Source organism: Leuresthes tenuis, unplaced genomic scaffold (assembly GCF_036924035.1).
Source record: "Leuresthes tenuis unplaced genomic scaffold, fLeuTen1.0.hap1 SCAF_19, whole genome shotgun sequence".
NCBI lineage: Eukaryota > Metazoa > Chordata > Actinopteri > Atheriniformes > Atherinopsidae > Leuresthes > Leuresthes tenuis.
In genome coordinates this window covers 15,904,884-15,920,263 of record NW_027325373.1, presented here as the reverse complement: position 1 = coordinate 15,920,263, position 15,380 = coordinate 15,904,884, and the positions used below count along the sequence as shown (strand labels likewise).

The 15,380-nt window shown below is 39.7% G+C and overlaps 1 protein-coding gene across 1 annotated transcript in view; it reads right to left on the bottom strand.

Annotated features, from left to right (window-relative positions):
* Positions 1-14,427, bottom strand: part of itga1 (integrin, alpha 1) — a 51,329-nt gene extending 36,902 nt beyond the window's left edge. The window contains exon 1 of the mRNA XM_072371601.1: positions 14,238-14,427. Within this exon, the coding sequence (XP_072227702.1) occupies positions 14,238-14,274 (37 nt within the window). The 5' untranslated portion in view covers positions 14,275-14,427. The remainder of the gene's footprint in view (positions 1-14,237) is intronic.
* Positions 14,428-15,380: the final 953 nt, after the last annotated feature.

Below are 15,380 nucleotides of genomic sequence, written 5' to 3'. Positions count from 1 at the left end.
ATCAAACTAAAAATACACAATGCTAAAGGCCAAAGGGTGACCTCCTTCCAGAATCAATAAGCAACATGCAACAATAATTAAGCATGTTATGAGAGAAACAGTGAGAGGAAATAATCGAACTTCAAGCTTTTGGTTAAACTGCAAATCAACGATTTTTAAAACATGACTGCAGTTTATTTTATAAAGTCAGTCAAAGCAAATAAAGCCTGAAAAGAAAAGAGAGACATGAATGAGCACGGACAAAGGAGTGTGCAATCAGGGAACAGTTATCTGTAAAAATCTGGCTTTACATTACATTGCTTTTATATTTATGCTATCTTTAGTGTGTTTTTAATAATGAAATGATCCAGACCCCCACTTACCAGACCAACACATTGATCACAAACCACTTATGTTGCTTAAATTTTCATTAGTGGTGCAGAAACAGCAAAGTGCCTATACCTCCCTACCAGCTGTCTCAAAGGACTGATGGAGTTCATTCAGAGGAAAAACAAGAAAGAATGACTCTAGTAATAACTTTGAACACCGTTTAATTTGTTTTTATTAAGCAGATCTGGACGTCATTTCCAGAAAACGACCTTTTTTTTTCTATAAATGACTAGAGGAAATGTGTTTGGAGCAAGAAGGGGATTTGCTCAGTTTAGCTGTAAGATGGAAAATATGGGGTGCAGGTTGACCTTCACGCTTCAATAAGTACTCAACAGTAAAGGCAAAACTAAAGAAGAATAGAAAAAAATGTAAAACCACAAAAGCAAAACGTAAAGCCCAAAAAGTACAAAGATACTACAGAATGTGAGGATTTGATGACAATAACAGATCCCTCAGAGAACACCCTCCTCCTACTTGCTTTCAAATACATTTCCTTGTATATGCTACCAGGCATTGTTTGCACACACAGAAGTGAGCAAGCAGACATGATCTTTTCACAGGAATTAAGCTTTTGAAAAAGTGACGTTTAAAGGAGTGAAAAACGCCAACATGATACTCATCATGTCAGGGGTCTAAGTGAAGCTCTTCTATACAATTTGTGTGATTTTTAACACAAAGTTCATACTGTTTGAGATCTGTGCCTCATGATGACTTGATTTCAAGCAAGACAATAAAACCCATCATAAAATTTTATAAACATGCGGAAGCACATATCAAACATACAGCACAGAAACTATTTTACTATTCATTCATGGCTGACTCAAGTACTCTGAGATGGAACGATGTCTGTTTTTCCAAAACAATGACTGTGCTTGTAATTTAGTGTAATTAAAAGTTGTGTTGACTGATGGGATTAGTACGAAACAACTGTTTGTGTTACGGAGTGTCTCTGATGCTGATAAACTTGGTGGAGACCGAGCACAGACGGGGGAGGGGTTTTCACAGATAAGATAGGAAAGAGGAGGGGCAGGATTGTGATGATGGTGCCAAAGCCATTCAGGGCTAAAACACAACAATTTATCAATTGATTATTGGCTGTAAATATGTACAGATAATATATGCGTGTATGTACGAAAGCGTGCTTCGGTAAGTTTTTTCAAATTCTATATAACAAATCTGCAACAGAGTGAGAATGACAAACCAACAGACAAACCACTCATTTTCTAGAATATAAGCTAAGCATAAGACTGAAACCTCTCAGGTGATTGCTGTTGTTTTTCGCGTTAAACTTCCATCTGTGGAAGACCACTGTGACTAACGCGTCCGCTTGTGTTGGCCTCTTGTTGGAGGGGTTAATGTGAGCGTGGTACTCTGCAGCTCCACAGCTCCTTGCACAATGCCAGTTTGATGGATGGCTCTGAGCCACTGCTGGCTTAGGATAGAAACAAGGGGGTGGAGGGTTGGGAAGGCCTGGTGCACAGATGCAGCACTGCACACATATATCTAAGATCTAAGGCTATCAGCACTAAGCAGGTACTGAGAACCTCTGCGGATTAAAAGTATGTGTACGTGGGCAGTCACTCCTTATGAGTTTCTTCTAGAAAGACTGACAAACAGTAAGTGACTCCACAAAGACATAAATCCTGTTGTATAAGAAAAAAAAACATTTTAACTCAAGCTACACCCAAAACAAAACAGATTTTTAAATTGCACTCAATACTGGGAAAAGAGAAATGTTCACCAGAGGGCAAACCCCTTCTGTCAACAAGTCTTATCAGCTCCCTGCATCCGTTTCTTCTGATGAATCAAACTGTTCCTTATAACCATATAAATGCACATTTTGGAGGGCACTGACCAATATACACTACATTTCAGTCAAGAGAACTCATCACTGATATCAAATAAAAAGATGCAGAAGATGAGCAAACCGCCTCTTTGGGTTGTCCATCTCTCTCCTGAACTTCCTTCACATGCTTGTTTGTGTTAACACTGAAGATAATTGTCTCTTCCCACCACTAATTCTCTTTAATAGACCTCCCCTATGACCCCTTATCATCTTGTCTGAAGCAACTTTTCTCTCCAAAGAATCTCTTTTCCCCTTTGCCTCACTGTCTGCCCTGCTGTTTCCACCACCCACCCCTTTTCCTCCTGATGTTTCTCAACAACTGTGCAGTGCCAAAGGTCACATGACCAAAAAATACCTCAGCGTGCACAAGCTATCTGTGGGCAAGACCGGGGAGATAGACCTAAATTCCTGGAAATAACTGCTGCTTGGATAAAGCTTGGATAAAACTTGTGATGCGGTTTATAAAATCTTCAAAAATCTTTATAAAATCTTCCTTTCTTTTTTTTTTTTTTTTTTTTTGCATTTGCTATTAATTTATTCAGTATGGAGACAATTAAACCAGTGCTTAGTGGGCTTAAGAGGATGTTTCCAAAACTGCTGAAATTGTAACATCAGAAGGAAAAGTGCTGATGAGTGATGAAGTGTGAAAAAACATGCAGAACGCCCTTTAGTTTTCAGTATGTGTCACATGTGTGCGACTTGACCTTCTGTGGAGGTTTAGACCTTTGTATGCTAACACGACACGTCATGTCACACTTGAACGGGTGCTTTGCCCATTTATCACAGATACCAGCGTCTCTCCAAAGCATGTGTGGACTAATTCTGCTCTTGTATCGTGACCATGCAAGTCTCCGTTTACCTTTGAGCTCGTAGGAAGATGAGGTTTTCAAACATTTAGAGAAGATCATCCCAATATTTCAGACACAATCAGCAACTCTCGCTCAGTCACATCTGACACAAAAATGAGCTGTTAACTTACACAAGGTCAACTTGTGCAACGGGCTCTTAAGAATGAGAGCACGTCTGCTTGCTGCTGACGATGTAAAGCCGATTATTTTCAGTAACGCAGCAGATATAAGTTTGGCACAATCATTGTCCTGGCAACCCTGAATTTCCTTTTATTTCCCCTCTGCGGAGACAGCAGAGACATGACATAATGACAGTGATGACTCAACTCTGGCAGAACCCAACCCCAGTGTGTGTTACTTCAAATCACCACTTATATGATATACATAACACATTATTTTCTGCCAGGGTACGTGTCAGGGCAACTCCACACTAAAGCATGTCTGAATGCAAAGTGCTGCACATTTCAAAAGTGCATATGTGTGTATTGTACACGTATTTAGTACCCAAGTCTGTTTCAGAGAAGCAGAGCTAGGTCCAGGTTAGGTATACCTGAGTTTGTTACCCATCAGATAACCCATCAGGTAGCCTCACCCATGAGGCTGTGAAGCTCATTTTTAGATTAAAAACTGAATATTTTTGACCAGATGACAGCGTTAAACATAAATTGTACAAGTGACGAAACAACGAAACAATCCTGTCATTTCAGTCTGGATTGAAGAGGTGGACTGGACTGACCAACCGACTAACAGGCCACACATACGAATCAAATGAAATAATTTAAAGGATGTGATAGTTTGAAAGGAGTCCAACCAGTTTCACAGCAAAACTTGAACACTTTTTCTGTTGATTTTTGCAGGGTCTGTGGGTGTGGGTTTGCACTGTGGGTGTTTTTCGTTGATAATACTGCACACAAAAATAATTCCAAATAGAAATAATGTCACAGTATGTCATCAAATAGTCCCAAATTGATCTATCTCATTTAACAGGCTATAAATTCCACATTTTGAGAGAGGAGCAGGTAAACAATGGTACTACACACACAACTGAGCAACCAAGCTGAAGACCCAAGTCCAAGTCTCGTCCTGACCACTTATTCTCTCAAAGCAACTTTACAGTGAAATGTCTTTTTTTTGCTTTCACTTGCTGTTTCTTACACAAAATAATTAGTTAAGTATAAAAAAAACCAAGCTGGTTAAGGTGTGGAAACCATCATGGCTTGCTTTAAAACATAATTTACCTAGATTAGTTCTTCTGCTGAACACACAAAATGTGCTGGACACAAAAAACACAGATTCCTACGTTACTTCATCACGCTGTGTGGCATGAAAGATTTCATGTTCATTACAAAGAATACAAAGTTTTCTGTTCCGCGACATTTTGCAGTCTGACCAAGCTGAAACTGTCAGCCTATACCCGGCTAACTTTTCAGTCAGCGCTGTCTTTTGGGAAACATGATGTAGCTTCAAGGTAGACAGTTTTTTGTTCTGGAAAATGCGTTGCTTCTCATTTCCAGTGAGCAATATCGAGAGTGAAAGTATTGTTATCAGCCACAGCATGGCTGGTAACCTCAAGTCTGTCTGTGCATATCATCATGGCATCAAATTCTGTGTCATCAAAGCAAGTGTTTATGTGTGTTGCCTCTCTCTGTCTGGCTGTAGCTTGATTTTGTCGACACCACCCTGCAACCACGCAAGAAACAGTCACAAAACTTAAGTGTGCAACAATATGAGAGTGAAGTTTGAGGATAGGTGTGGTACAACAGATGGTTACGGTGTAAGTAGAGTGGCACCCATTCTACCATCTTTTTTTTTCCATACAGATCATAGATTCTTCTTCTTTTTTTCTCTTTAAATTAAAGAGTGCTGCGGTGGCTTTTATATTTTTACTTCCCTAGCAACAGCTTATTTTAATCAAGCAACATTGCCATCATCTTTTATTGGTGCTGTCAAACAGTACATCAGCTGTGATAATGTCATGGTTGCCACATGCTGCACAGATCCAGATAAGAGATTCGCCAGCGTTGCAGTTTCACATCTGCGGATTCAAGCAGTCAAGGCGTGAAACCAAGTCATGTGGGTGGCCTTTGCGGTTTCAAAAGCTTTGGGTTGCATCCTTTTGAAACTTCCTCTGACAAACACAGTTCATCAAGTAAATATCTGATCATCGCTCTGTTTATCCAAGGAGAGCAACTTTCTTTGAGTAGGCTATCTTCTGACATCAGTCAACTCCAAGTCCATCCAAGATGCACAAGCATATGATTATCTGAAAGAAATGTATTAGATACACCCTGATAAGAACATATAAACTGTTCATTGTCCATCGTTTACATTTTCTCTTATCCACACTAAACATATTCAGCTTCAGTCAAAAGGAAGCTTCAAAACTAAAGCTCCACACAACTCCACAACAGCCTTGCTGTGGTCAAAGGGTACTTTAGGGGTTTTCTGTGTGTTTTTTCAAATTCACACCTCCGAACAAACATGTGCATCAACACAGCAGCGTTCATATAGCTGCAAAAGAAAACCGTGGAGATGTTTCACACCTTTGGTGGGTTGAGTGTCACACATCCCCTGGGTTGCCGTGATGCCACTGATCTAAACTATTACAGATTCTTCCCATCTTTGATGTATCTGCAGCTTCCTCCTCAAAGTCAAACACACAGTAAATGTCTATTTGAAAGAAAGAGCACAATCAGAACATCAGCACAATCAACACTAACAATGCCTTTAAAAAGAGATTCAAAGGTACAAAGGTCTGTATCCTTCAGTGATTTGCTGCATCACTCCCTGTTTCTGATGTTCATACAATCAGATTTCATTTTTGCACAACCTGACCCCAAAATAGCCAAACATATTTGATCTTGGCAAATCTCACGCTTTCAGTTCCTCTGTTATGATTTATGATGCAAAGCTGTTTAAGCATGCGCGTCTCTGGCAGTGCAAGCAATACAGTGGCACATGTTCGACCTTCAAGATCAGTATAAGTGAGAGATATTCAGTCACAATGTTTCATTATACAAAACACCAAATAGTTCTTGTGTAATATTTGTTTGTCATTCCATCCTTTATTTCCTCTGTTTAGACAATAAATATTGAAAAAATGTAATTGAATCAACATTGTCTTTGGCAATATTGCAGTGGCACTTAAAATCCAAAGATTTCATCAACACGTAAACTTTTGACTTTTGAAATGAAGACTGAATCAATCAATTTAGCTGTCGGCTAACAATCTGACATTTGTTAAAAGTCAATTGTGCGCTTCAACTTTTGGTACAGTGCCAACTTTCAGCATCCTGTCTGACGACATCTAAATGTCCCGAGTCAGCAACTTCCTCTTTTAAAAAAAATTTTAAAAAAAAGAAATGCATAAAAAGTTACAATGAAGAAGTCACTTCTTGGAGCTGAAAATAATAACATGAAAGTAATTGCTGATGTGGAGAACAGGATACTTGAAGAAGGAAAAAGGTCCTAAAAAGGTAAAATCCAACACCTATCCAGCCAGTGATTTCTTTCCTCCCATGAACAGAAGCACATACAGTGATGACTGTAAAAAGTTCTCCAGTCGGAGTTACACTGGCCCCAAACTAAATATCAAAGTGCGTCAATACATGTAAAAATAAAAATATGCTGACTGTGAGAAATCACTATTTAACTGATAGATACCATGTTATGCATAAGAACCCACCACTGTCGAGTTAGATGATACAGACTGTCACAGAGTGGACTGGAAATGTAAACCATGAGGTAAGTGTTAGTACACCGCCATCTTGGTGTGAAAAATTGCACCTCAACCGATTCAGATACAGCAGAACACTTTAACCGCAAACTGCTACGAAAGCACACCCCTCACCTGCTCATATGTCTGCAAAATCTCTCCAAAAAACTTTTTTTTATGTCCATAAATGACTTCTGTCAGTGTTGCTGCTGCTGTCATGCAACAGATCACATGTCCTCCCTCTGACAAAAGGCAGCAGTGCGTTTGTCATCCACAAAATATGACTTGATACTCTCTTATTGCCTGAGATAATGCATGCCATGGATCAAACATGGTGCCAGTGTTTGGTATGTCTGAGAAAAAGGAAAACTTATGGAGAAAGACAGGTCAGATTTTAAACTGGGACTTCCTCTCACGCCTTTGAAATGTTCAGAAACAATGGCTTGCCTTGAGAAAACAACTGCAGATGTTTAGAGTAATAAGGAATCCATAAGCTACCCAGTTCCTGTCATAAATCTGTGAAGCTTCTGTTGTGTTCATAAGAAATATTTACACTTCATACAGTGTACAAAAAAAATACAAAACATCTACACATTATAAAAGAATATGGGCTTGAGAAAGCCTGTTTTCTATGTGATGATACTGTCTTAGGTTGTGTGTTGAGTGTGTCTGAGCAGAGATGAGCTGGATGAAGCGGGTCTCTGGTGAAATTCTTGGCTCTTTTCCTGAATCGCTGTGCGTGTCCACAGAGGGAAGCACTGCCCTAATAATCCAATTTGCAGTCTTTATGACTCTTTGGAGACCTCACTTTTCTGCCAGTGTGGTGTTTCCAAACCAAACAGTGACGTCTGCAGTGAGGAAGCTGTCTATCGGTCCTCTGTACGCCACAAACTCGTGGCTGTCGGCTCAGTCCGTTTGATGACAAGGGACTTCAAAGGTTTCTTACTGAAGTCCATTGTAATTTTCTTTGCCTTGTCTATATTGAGGATGAGGTCATTCTCCTCCCCATAGATAAGAATTCAGCCAGGAAGTCCAGGATCCAATTACAGTCAGGATGCAGTGATGACGCAGAGGTCCGTCAGCTTCCCAATCAGCTTGGCCGGTTGAATGGTGTTTAAGGCAGAACTGTAATCCAGGAGGAGCATCCTGACATATGCTCAGACCAGCCTTTCAAGACACTTCATGAAACTGCTGTAAGCGCCACTGGTCTAAAGCCATTCAGAGAGGGTGTATGGGTGTGTTTTTAGGGACTGGTGTAATGATGAACGTTTTGAAAATACAGGGAGAAGATGTCCAGGTACTCACGTGCCAGCTGTCCAGCACAAGTCTTCAGGACTCTGGGAGATATACTATCTGGTTCTGCAGCCTTGCAGGGGTTACGAGCCTTTGGGACCTGTGTGTATCACCTTGAACACAGTGTTTCCGGGGTTTTAGAGGGATTTTGAGAGGTTGTCAGTGTTCAGCCTGTCAAACCTGACATGAATTGTGTTGAGGCTGTCTGGAAGGGCAGTGTCTCAAGTCTGAATGCCGGTTGTGTTTATCCTGTAGTTTGTGACTGGCTGGATTCCCTGCCGGACCCTCTTTGTACTCCTCTTTGTCTTAAAAGTTTCCCACCTCTTTCTGATTCTTGTGTTCTTCTGATTTTTCTTCATTTATCAGACTGGTAGAGAGAATTTCCCAAAATGTTGGAAAGATTCTTACAACTTGCTTAATTCACAGAATAAGCTAATCCTTCCCTGAAATAGATGCTATCTTGATTAAAGATTGTCATAGTTTGTGGTTTTGTATCTTAGTTCATACTTTAACTTTGTTATCATGGACTGTTTTTTGTTGTTTTCTTTGTGCCTTTTGTTCTTGCTGTGTTAGTTCTCTTGTTCCCATTCAGGTCCTCACTAAACTACAATGAATGAATGCCCATTTTATACCATCACAACTGGCTTCTGACTGTATGCACATAACAAGCTGGATGTTTCATTTCCATTCCTAAAACCCAGTGCTCGTAACACTTTCTTTGAAAAAAAAAAGAGAATTTGGATTCTTCAGTCTTCAGAACATTTCCACCCACTGCATTTTAAATGAGGTTTGGTCAAATTGTCTGGATTGGGTTTCTATGTTTTTTTTGTTTCGAATAAAAAGTTTTAACTTGACTTAAGTGGGCTAAGTGATGAGATGAGCTCACTGATGATGGTTTTCTTGAACCCACACACATACATAACGTCTTCTGGTGAATGTTTTTTATGTAGATCCTCGCATCAGCATCAAAATGAACAAAAGGTCGGTTTAAAAAAAAGTTTTCATGTTTGGATCACATTATTTTTAATTACAAATATGGTTTAAATGACTTGAAAACTTTACTCTGATTTGAATTATATTTTACTCATTTGTCCAAACATTTTTGGAAACAAATATGTAGTTCATGCAACTGGTTGGACTTAGTAATAATCACAAAAATGATCACATGTGTCTCTGGGGATCTCACTTCAAAAATGTGCAACTAAAAAAGTAGAGCTGAGCTGCTGGTTTTGGCAATGTCTTGTCAACTTAAGTTTTCACATAATTTTTTTCCAAGAAAGTCCGTGACATGAAGTGGGAGGGTTGGGTGAGTTGGCATGGAATAACCCGATTACTCAGCACTCCAGGCGCCAGTAGACAGATTGTGTCAGATAAATGCCAAAGAGCTAGAAAACTAGGAAGTGAGCTGACTCAAATGAAAAGACGGAGATGGTTTTGGTTCAGTAAAAAGTCTTGCCAAGCTTATAAATTAAATTCAGGGCTTTAATGTCTGAAGACGTCCATCCCCTGACCTTACAGCTTTCAATGAATTATCCATCCTCTCTCAATCAGTCATCTTCTGCAGCAGTTCATGTGCTCAGAAAAAATACAGAGAAAAGACCAATTCCATGATCTGAGATGTGAGAAACTGCAGGAAAGAAGCTTCCCAGTCCTCCAAGGAATGTTGCTTGTTCTAAATCAGGCCGTGTTCTACTAACCCCATCACCCTGTTGCTCCAACTTTGCGGAAGACTAACTGTAGCAAAGAAATTCACATCTTTTCAGAAAACACCTTGTGACATCTGCAGTACAGTAAAGCGCAGGTCAAGCTGAGGTCCCAAAGGAGCTTTCATTTTATTTACTACCTTGTTATCAAATAATAACCCTAATAATAAAAGTCCACATTTTTTAAGAGCTCCAAAATGTCCCACGGCTGCCTCTCACATCTCCGAAACAAACATGTCATTATGCGTGATCTCTAGCTCACTAAAACATCTAACAGCTTCTATAAGTCACAAGGTCAGAAAGAGAGAAGAAAAGCACAAAGACTCCAACAGTGACAAAATTATTCAGTTATTTAAGCAACTACATTGTTAAATTTCACACTGCTGTGGAGTGAAAGAAGTACGAAGCGACTGCTGTTCTAATGGTCTAACTTTCCAATAAACACACCATGTTAAGTCAGCAATTATATAATAGCAATATGGCAGCAACCATGAGAAAGAACTGACGTTACTGCATCAAATAAATTTCTTATTAAATCAAAATACTTAACTTTATATTAAAAAAATTGTAAAATTGCACTGCAACACACACAGTACTTTAAACAACTCATCAAAATGACTGTTTTAAGCTGTGTTTAGAGCAGGAATGGTAAACTGCCATTAGTCCGAGTCATTTTGAGTTATTTAGAAATCGTGATGATCATTTTTAAACAATATTCAATCATCTCACTAAGAAAACAATCAATAGAAAACAGTATAGATGATGGTAAGTAGGAGCCAAAATCAGATATTCTAACAGTTATTTGGTTATTTTCTAGGTTCCGACTACTTGAAGGATATGTGACTTCCTCTTTTTTATACCACTTTTAAATGAACACTTTGGAGTTTTTTATTGTTCAAAAGTTGTGAAAAAGACTCCTTTTCCCTATGTTTTATAATATAAAACAATGTTAAATGTTAAAAGTGGCAATGTTAAATGATCGTTAGTTGCAGCATTAGTCTCAGGTGTTCACTGCTGTTTAAGTACTCAGCTTGGTCACTTCAGTCCAACACATACTGATTGGATCCAGATGCCCTTGTCTTCCCTACAGCACCAAACTCAAACCACCTGTAGCCCCATCTCCGTTAGGAATTTACAGAGATTAAATGCTGTCACTACAATAACCACATGTGGGCCTCTGAGGCAGGCCGGCTCGCTCCAATAGCACAACACAGGAACTCCTTGAACATGATCTCAAACCAGACTGCTTTAGCTCCATATAGAGCAACTGTGTTCATATTCCAGCAGCTCTGTGTAGGATGGAACATATGAGAGTGAGGATCATTTTATTGGTGGCTAGGTAAGACTGAGACATGACTGTCTTTCCGATGTAGGTCATGTTCCTCACAGCTTCATTCAGACATATGGCAGGGACAGAGAAAGCCAAGGCAGGCTTGTGACATTACATCAAAGGACGTACAAAGGATGAGCTCAGAGTTTTATTTGATATATCTGTAATTTTTTCTGAAGACTTTTCAGTTTGATAATCATATAAGCCGTTCACCGGCAATGTGGTAATTTGGGTGGAAGAATCTGAAGCTGAGACTGAAACCATATACAAGATATAAACGTCTACAGTCTTGCTTTGCTGTCTTGATTTCACATGTTGATACTAGCACCAAGGTATCCGTCCCCCGCAGATGGGTAAGTTGTCCACGGACAAACATGCAGTCCTCCAGAAAGTAAAAAATGTGTGTAGGCTTCAGAGATTTATTGTATGCTGACTGAATGAGAGCTAGCTTGAGGTACCACAACCAACCGCTATCATAACAATGAGGACACAACACCAAAATGATAATTAGTTAAGAAGCACTTGGGAAAACCTCAGATGACAGCTGCACTGGACACTCTTCACAATTTAACTCTTTTTTTTCATTGAACCATTGAATTTCAATTCAATCTTTTCTCCAGTGTAGCAAGACTAAGGAACCAACAGTACTAATACAACTAAGAGCAGCGTCCAGCTCAGATTGCTCCACATATTTCTGATACTGCCCCCAAGTGTAAGTGTAATAGTGTAAAAAGGACCCAGCCCAGAGGGAATTATGTTCAAAGCAATATGCCTTCCACCACTATCCATGTATGTCACACAGCCAAATTTCATGACAGAATGTGAAATACATAAATTGATCCCCCGTGCAAAGCACTGCATGGTAATAATAAAGACACAATAATGTACAATCACCCCATTTTTCACAGTATTTTCCTTATAAATATAGCTTAAGTTTTCATTCACTCATTCAACAGCAGGTCCTACGTCGTCATTGATGTTCCAACTTTCTCCTCATTAGTGTTAACTTTGCTGCAAATGCTCTTAGGGAGAAAGGAAGCAATAGCCGAATATGCAGTTTCTTTTCTTCTAAGTAGATAGGGTTAGGTGTTAAGGTACCTTTAAATAGCCGACAAACAGACACAATAGAGGGATAAAGTGACAGCCATGGTGGTGGAATGGAGGAATAACTGACAGTTATAGTTGAGCAAAAAAGGTTGAAACTAAAGGCTGGAAAAGCTATAGAGAGATCACATCTGTGGTAAATAAAAACCAAACCATCAACCTTCAACTAAATTCGACAGCTCAAAACTGAGGTCTGAATTGAGCTGTAGATTTGAAGAATCATTACACCCCTTCTCATTATGCTGTCAAACATAATCATGCCCCATTTTTCCCCATTAATCTGCTTCAAAGTGTTGTTGTCATTGCTAAATGAGCAGTTTCCAGAATTTGACCTAAAAGTGCACTGATAGAACTAAGATCAATATTCAATGACCTGCACCAGTCTGGTTGAAGGTACATAATTAACCTGACTTCATTCTTGATGTGGTGGTAATGATTTGCTTTGAGATCCTCAACTGATGCCCTTACAGTCACACAGACACACGACTATCTCTATTTATCCGTAACTCAATTCTCTAATGACCATCACAAGCCAGTATCACATGTAAGCAAAGGAATCTGAGAATTAAAGAGGCATTCACTCTTGCTTTTTTTCCCTCTCTCTTCCTCCAACCTCAAATCACTGAGGAGTTTTTAAGCCAGCTTTGCCGGTACTTTCCGTCATGTTTGAATTACTTGGACATGACTGACCTAGAAGTTAAATAACTACTTCTCCTCTGGTGCTCAACCCAAGGGTGCAGCACCAGAGGGACTCACCAACACCAAAACGGATACCCATTACTGATGTAGTGCCCCACTGCTGGGCTGCTGTAAAAACAAGTAGAATTTCATTTTTCATTCTCAAGAATCCCATCAAATTACTGCTACTGAGTGATCTTACAATGGTGTGTTTAGAGACAGGACGTCACACAATTTCTCATCAAGAAAAGGATGATGACTCACAGTTCACAGTGTAAACATGGACATCTAATTAGAGCTCCATACAGTAATTTGACTGACTGTAATCGCTGTTATATGAGGCAATGCTTGTGAGACCAAGCTGCTGCATTCAGAAACAATTAAGAGTTGCGGTCTCCCTCAGAATAAAATACTGCACGATTTGGACGGAAAGTCTTTAGGGTAGATTTACAAGCACACTGTGGTGCCACTACTTTTTCATTGGCAACTCCTGTAGCACATGCCAAAAGATGCTATAAAGAGTTGAGACCAGTGGTTCCCAGCTCTGGGTCCCTGACAAATATCACAGGTTTTTCACTGTGCAGGGGTTATCAAAACTACATTTGCAGATAGCATGTAAAGAAACCAAAAACAATTTACTGGACAATCAAAAGTCTGTTACAAAGAGGTCCGTTGGTTGTCGCGTGGATAAGTGCTTGTGCGTTTAATATAATTAACGGAATATAAAATATTTCTTCAAAGAGCTTAGCTGCAACAGTTGCTTTTTCGATTAATAAAGGCACACCTTGCACAATAAGGCCAACAAGCAGATACGAGGCACAGAATCTACTTTTTACTGCATGATGTTGGATGGTGGACTTCATGTCAAGCCTTAAAAACTTACTCTAACAAAACGCACACAGACGCACGTGAGATTGCCAAGAGAGAGACTTGCACCCAGTCTGATCAAACGCGTAGTTTCTGGTTAGTCCCCCTTTTGGACCACATAACTCTCCAGCTCCTTGTAACAGACATATGTATGTAACAGGCTGTCACAAACACCTGACACCTCATCCCTGGCCAGATGTATGCAATTTCAAGTCAGACATTAGTTTGATTATGAACGAAAAGATGGTATTGCTGTGGAAAAGGCAGGCCAATAAAAAAAAAATGTTCCTGCGTGTGCGCTCATGGGCATGTGTTACAGCGTTTTCAGCAGCAGGCACCTTTTATAGTTATAAACAGGATCTTCCAGTTCCAGGGGTAAAAGGGGTTTTGATCTAAGCAAACTGAGCACTTGGCATGATTTCGGCCTATCAGATTATTTCATCCATTTATCAGCACAAATATCCGAGTCTGAGTCGTTACTTACCAACGGCTGTCAAGGCTGTCAAACTCAACACGGGCATCCTGACGCACGGTGGGTGTCCTGCCGCTTCGTTATTCCACTGTCTTTTTTTTTACCGCTTTGTTTAAAGAGGGATCCGCTGCGAAGCAAAATTGGTGAAATGATCAAATACAGTCCACGAGTCTTTTCTCGTGTTTTAGCGCAGCTCCCTGTGTTTCCGCCCGGCTCAGAGAGGCAGACAGATGCAGAGAGGAGGGCGAGGGCGGGTAGTTGTAGTAGTCATTCACAGGACCTTATAACCTAAGCTGAATTTCTGGGGTTGGCCTGCTTGGGAAAAACTTTGTCCAATAACAGCAGCGCAGTGAAATCCAGAGATGAAACAAGCGTACAACAGGGCAGTCACACGGGACAGACGCATTTGAACATACTGAAAGTTTGTGACAGCTCGCTGGAGCTGTCTTCAACAGTCAGTCAACAGTGCTACTGGGTGGAATTGCCTCACATATCTATTTATGTGAATTTTTTTTTATTAAAAAAACAAGCTATAGGTAGAAAGAAATTTGAGCTTATAGCTACAAATATTTCAATTCAAAGTGAATTATAGCAAAATTGAGAAAACATTGAGGCTCAGAGCGCCAGTGTGGGTGAATTGCTTGTGAACACAGAAAGTAAAACACAGAGGAAATAAATTTTGAGTTTTTTGTGTAAACATCAACAGTGCTGTTCATGCTCCCTGATAAAATTAGTAAAATTACCCTTTGGCACTCAACCCCGGGAAGTTTGTCCCAGGGGTCCATGTTCACTCACCAGCTGTGGTTTGGTGTTGAGAGTTGGGGTCAGGCACTGTAATATATCAAAAAATAGGTCTGAAAACTCAACATCTGAGTTGGTAGCCTTTGGGTGGTGTTTCTCCTCTGTCAGTTAAAGAAAAATTGTTACCATGCATATAAGTCGGAGTATAAACAGCAGTTTGTCATGCAAAACTAGTTCTGATTTTTTTTCTGCCTTAATCAAACAGCTATGATGATAAAACAAAGAAATCATTACAATGTCAAACTTGGGCTTTGACTTTGAAAGACAAGAACAAGGTCATTGCTCATGTCCTTTTAATAGAAATACAGTATAAAATAAAATAGAAAAAAGCTCTGATTCGTTCTTTCTGCTCAT